This window comes from Ruditapes philippinarum, unplaced genomic scaffold (genome assembly GCF_026571515.1).
Source record: "Ruditapes philippinarum isolate M1 unplaced genomic scaffold, ASM2657151v2 ctg1349_1_1_1_1, whole genome shotgun sequence".
NCBI lineage: Eukaryota > Metazoa > Mollusca > Bivalvia > Venerida > Veneridae > Ruditapes > Ruditapes philippinarum.
The window spans coordinates 9966-15188 of NW_026852031.1; the positions used below are offsets into that span (position 1 = coordinate 9966).

General features: G+C 37.9%; 1 protein-coding gene across 1 annotated transcript; it reads right to left on the minus strand.

The window, feature by feature from the left end:
* Positions 1–367: 367 nt before the first annotated feature.
* LOC132747191 (uncharacterized) lies at positions 368–4885 on the minus strand. The gene is made up of 3 exons (XM_060736526.1): positions 4735–4885; positions 2432–4684; positions 368–1173 (listed from the first exon to the last, which is right to left on the minus strand). Exons 1-3 carry the CDS (start codon positions 4883–4885, stop codon positions 368–370), a joined length of 3210 nt encoding a protein of 1069 aa, XP_060592509.1.
* Positions 4886–5223: the final 338 nt, after the last annotated feature.

Sequence of the window (5223 nt, forward strand, 5' to 3'; positions counted from 1 at the left end):
ATGCGGTCAAAGGTTTTGCATTGTCAGACAAAGGAACTTGCCAGTATCCTTTACTAAGGTCAATTTTCGAAAAATACCTGTATTTTGATAATTTCGAAAATATCTGTTCCATATTGGGCATCGGTTCCGCATCAAATACCGTGCATTTATTGATCTGTCTAAAATCAATACAGAACCTAATCGTGTTATCCTTTTTCCTGATAAGGACAATTGGACTAGAAAACGGAGCATTAGAAGGTTCGATAACTCCCAACTCTAGCATTTTATCAACTTCTTCCTTTACTATCTGCTGTGAGTGAAAAGGAATAGGATAACCCTTAGTCCTTACCGGTTCTGACGTAGTCAACTTAATGTCATGCTGAACTAATTACATATTTTCGGGTATATCTGTTAAAACATCTGAAAATTTCTTTATCAAGGTTGCAATCTGAGTCTTACAATCTGTTTGTAAGTCAGGATTGACCTGAACATCTTTATATGTCTCTGAACCTTTCTTCAATGGACATAGCAATATGTCACTATCATCTTGGTAACTTGTTTCTAAACTATCATCTTCCTCTAATCTATCATACCCATTTTCCGCTTCTACAACAGCTGCACTTACCTTTGCCAATGCACCTCGTTCTGGTTCGAAATTTCTTTCAACATACTCCTTCAGCATATTGGCATGGAAAGTTTTGATCTTATTGTTACCTATGTCTATCCGATAATCTAATTTGTTCACGACCTCGGAAACTACAAATGGACCTTTCCATTGTAACAACAACTTATTGTGTTTTGTAGGTATAAGAACCAGTACTTTACTTCCCTTCTTAAAAGTTGTATCTCTAGCTTTCCTATTGTAATACTTTCTATACCTAATACTGCTCTTCTCTAACTCCTGCTGTGCTATCTTACATGTACTTTCTAGTCTTTCTTGCAAATCAACTACATACTGATAAGTTGTCTTAACTTCGTCATTCTCTGTTTTTCCTGACCATAACTCTCTCAAAATGGTAATTGGACCTCTTATACTATGTCCATATAACAATTCAAATGGCGAGAATCCTAAACTGTCTTGTGGAACTTCCCGATACGCAAACAACATAGCATTCAAATACTTATCCCAATCTGTAGGTCTTTCACTACACATCCGTTTCAACATCTGCTTTAAACTACCATTAAATTTCTCCACTAAAATAGATAAAAACAGAATCCCTAAAGAAAGCCCAACACGGCAAAATTGAAAATGTTGCAGGCTCGGTTTGATTGAGCCTGTTCATGGACGGTACTGGAAAGTGCAAGTTACCGTCCACGCCCCCTAGCACCGGCTTAAGCAGAATTCAACATTTAAACATGAAATGGTAAAATTTTGAATTTAGAAACATCCGCAGATGTGTTCATACGGCGGTTATCATGGAACCTTCAATGTGACACTTCCGTGCCATTCCATGAAAAGCGGCGTATGGTCCCCAAGTAATAAAAAGCGTGTGCCCTAAACGAGAAAACAATGGGCGGAACTAAATAAAATGGAATTTAGAAAGGGGATCAGAGGTTATGAAGCCTGCGTATCACAGATAAGACGTCAAAAGACAAGTTTAAAAAGCAGGCAACATATCCTAAGGGTGATTCAACATTATTCAAGTAGGAATATTGGAACCACCCAACTAGAAAATGCCGAAAAGTTGAAACTAAAAATACCACAAGCACAACAATAATGTCGTGTTGAACGATCTTCAAGGATCGAAAATATAACATCATTGATTAAATGTACGGGGAGACTTTTTACAGCCGCCACACGGCACAAATAACACGGATGTGATCGTAAAATAGATAAATACAGAATCCCTAAAGAAAGCCCAACACGGCAAAATTGAAAATGTTGCAGGCTCGGTTTGATTGAGCCTGTTCATGGACGGTACTGGAAAGTGCAAGTTACCGTCCACGCCCCCTAGCACCGGCTTAAGCAGAATTCAACATTTAAACATGAAATGGTAAAATTTTGAATTTAGAAACATCCGCAGATGTGTTCATACGGCGGTTATCATGGAACCTTCAATGTGACACTTCCGTGCCATTCCATGAAAAGCGGCGTATGGTCCCCAAGTAATAAAAAGCGTGTGCCCTAAACGAGAAAACAATGGGCGGAACTAAATAAAATGGAATTTAGAAAGGGGATCAGAGGTTATGAAGCCTGCGTATCACAGATAAGACGTCAAAAGACAAGTTTAAAAAGCAGGCAACATATCCTAAGGGTGATTCAACATTATTCAAGTCAGGAATATTGGAACCACCCAACTAGAAAATGCCGAAAAATTGAAACTAAAAATACCACAAGCACAACAATAATGTCGTGTTGAACGATCTTCAAGGATCGAAAATATAACATCAAAACCATTACACATCGGATGATACGGTGTAGTTGTTAACTATCTAAGAGACAGCAACCTACTAACCTCATTCATAATCTGTGAAGTAAGTTGTGATCCACAATCTGTAAGCATTTCCTCTGGAACACCTAATCTACTATACATGTCAACTAATGCTTCGGCTACTCTTTCAGTCTCTATACTAGGCAATGCAATTGCTTCAGGATATCTGGTAGCATAGTCTACCATGGTCAAAATATATCGGTTCTTCCTATCAGTCATAGGTTCGATCGGACCAACAATGTCAACGGCAACTCTCTTAAAAGGAGTATCAATCAAAGGCATCTTACCTAAAGTTACCTTACTTATTCTACCTTTAGAAATAGTACGTTGACAAATATCACAAGACTGACAATATCGTCTAACCTCTACAAGAACACCTGGCCAATAAAACTCCCCTAAGACTCTATCACTTGTCTTCCTAATACCAAGATGTCCTGCCAAAAGCGAGTCATGCGCTACTTTTAACACAGTCTCCCTAAGATCCTTAGGAACTACTAACTGCCTACTTACGTCACCATTTCCTGCCGTAAACTCTCTAAACAACATCTTATTCCTGACCTGAAACTTCACTTGCCCTTTACCTCTACAGTTTCTAACAGTACCTTCCTCTGCTTTCTTTCTACATCCATCTAATGACCTATCTGCCTGCTGCTTCTCTACAAACTCTACATTAGTGATGTCTAAAATCTGTGAAGGAACTTTAAGTCTTCTATGAGCTTTAACTTTACTCTGCGATCTTGTTTCTACTGCTGAAGCTAACTTACCAAAATTTGGTTCTACAGCACCCTCTATGTTACCGATAATTACATCATTTGTAGGATTATCTACACATAGTGCTTCTACAGTACCCCTGTAATACGGACAATCAAGATCAATTAACGCCATGTCTAATCTGTGCTCACTACCATCAATGTACTTACATCGTCTGGACTTCCCTAACAATTGATTTGCATTTACCAAATTCCTTCGTACTATGACACATGTACACCCAGTATCTCTCATTGCAACTATAGCTTTACCATTACATATACCTCTAGTTGTCGGACATGAATTTATAGTAACTGTACCCACGTCTTCAAAATCCCCAAGTTCTATCAAACTACTACCACTATCTGATCTCGGCATCGAAATTTTCGAATCTGCATCTCTATTTCTTCCTCTACCTCTACTCCTACCTCTATAACCTCCTCGCCTTCTATTACCCTGATAACTATTATCATTCTTACTTGGATTCATTGAGTTCGGTTCTATGTCTTCCGCTGCGTTAGCTTTATTTGTAGCCTTATTTCTACAGAAAAATGCTGTATGCCCTAAACGACCACAATATGTGCATTTATAACCTTCATACTGCTGAGATGCTCTACCTCTATTTACCAGTCTATCGTTACCTCTTTGCATACGATAACTACTACCTTGATTTCTATCTACAGGTCTACTCGGCAGTGCATAAGGCTTAGCTCTTTCTTTAATTCCATGATTCACTACATACTTCGGACCTCCTCTAGTCTTGGCAAACAAATCTGCATCTTCCGCTACTTCACGGGCTGAAAACAACTTCTTACTACTAAGGTTCTGATATAGTTCTCTATTGCAGATATCTAAAAATTGATCCCTTACTATGAAGTCTAACAACTTTTCATAAGTCTTCTCCACCTTACTCAATCTTAGCCAACCATCTAAGTATCTAGAAATTCTAGCTAGGAACATCACAAAAGTCTCATTTTCACGGGGCCTTTCAGTCCTAAACTTCTTCTTATACCCATTATCAGTCAACTCAAACTGCCTTAACAAAGCATCTTTCAGCTTATCATAATCCATCCTATCTTCTAATGGAAGCCTATCAAATACCTCCCTAGCAGTACCTTTTAACAGAAACGGTAAGTTTAGTGACCACATTTCATGTTCCCAATTCTGAGCAGACGCATAAGTTTCATAAACATTCAAATACGCATCCATAGAATCAATCTTTTCGTCAAATGGAGTCATCTTAACCTTAACCTTACCTACACTCTTCTTACCTAACATATCTAACTCTATCTTCATCTTATGTTCTGTATCTAACTTCCTAGTTTCTGCTTCCTCCTTCTCTCTTTCTAACTGACGAGCATAATCTAACTTCTCCTTTGCAACCCTAGCCTCATTACTTAACTTCTCTTTTTCCATTTCTATCTCTATTTCTAACTTCCTAGTTTCGGCTTCCTCCTTCTCTCTTTCTAACTGACGAGCATAATCTAACTTCTCCCTAGAAATCTTAAACTCATAATCTAACTTCTCTTTCTCATTACTTAACTTCTCTTTTGCTAACCTAGCTTCTAATTCTAACCTATCCTTCTCAGCTTCTCCTTCTCAGCTTCTAACCTACTATGTCTTTCTTCACGCTCCCTTGCTTGCTCCTCTTTAACAAAGTTTCTCAAAGCCTCATCTGTATACCCTAACTCCTGACCTACCTTCATCAACTCATTTAAACTAGTCATCTTGAACTTATTATGTATATTTCCTACACTGTAACACTACTACAACAACAACTTAGGATACAAGTAAAATCTTACCGTGAGGTAGAACAATGATATCAAAGTATCATTAAAGGGTAACACTACAACCCTTAAACACAAAACGCTATATTCACTAAGTGCAATCACGGTGCACTATAACACTACACTTCAGTGTAACACCATATAATTAAACGCATTTATCACTCTAGCGCTATAATCAAAATGTACCTTCACTGTACACAGTACTAAAATAAACAATGTATCATATATTCTAAACACTATACCTCACCACTACAAACACTAAGTTTCAAACTCATCTA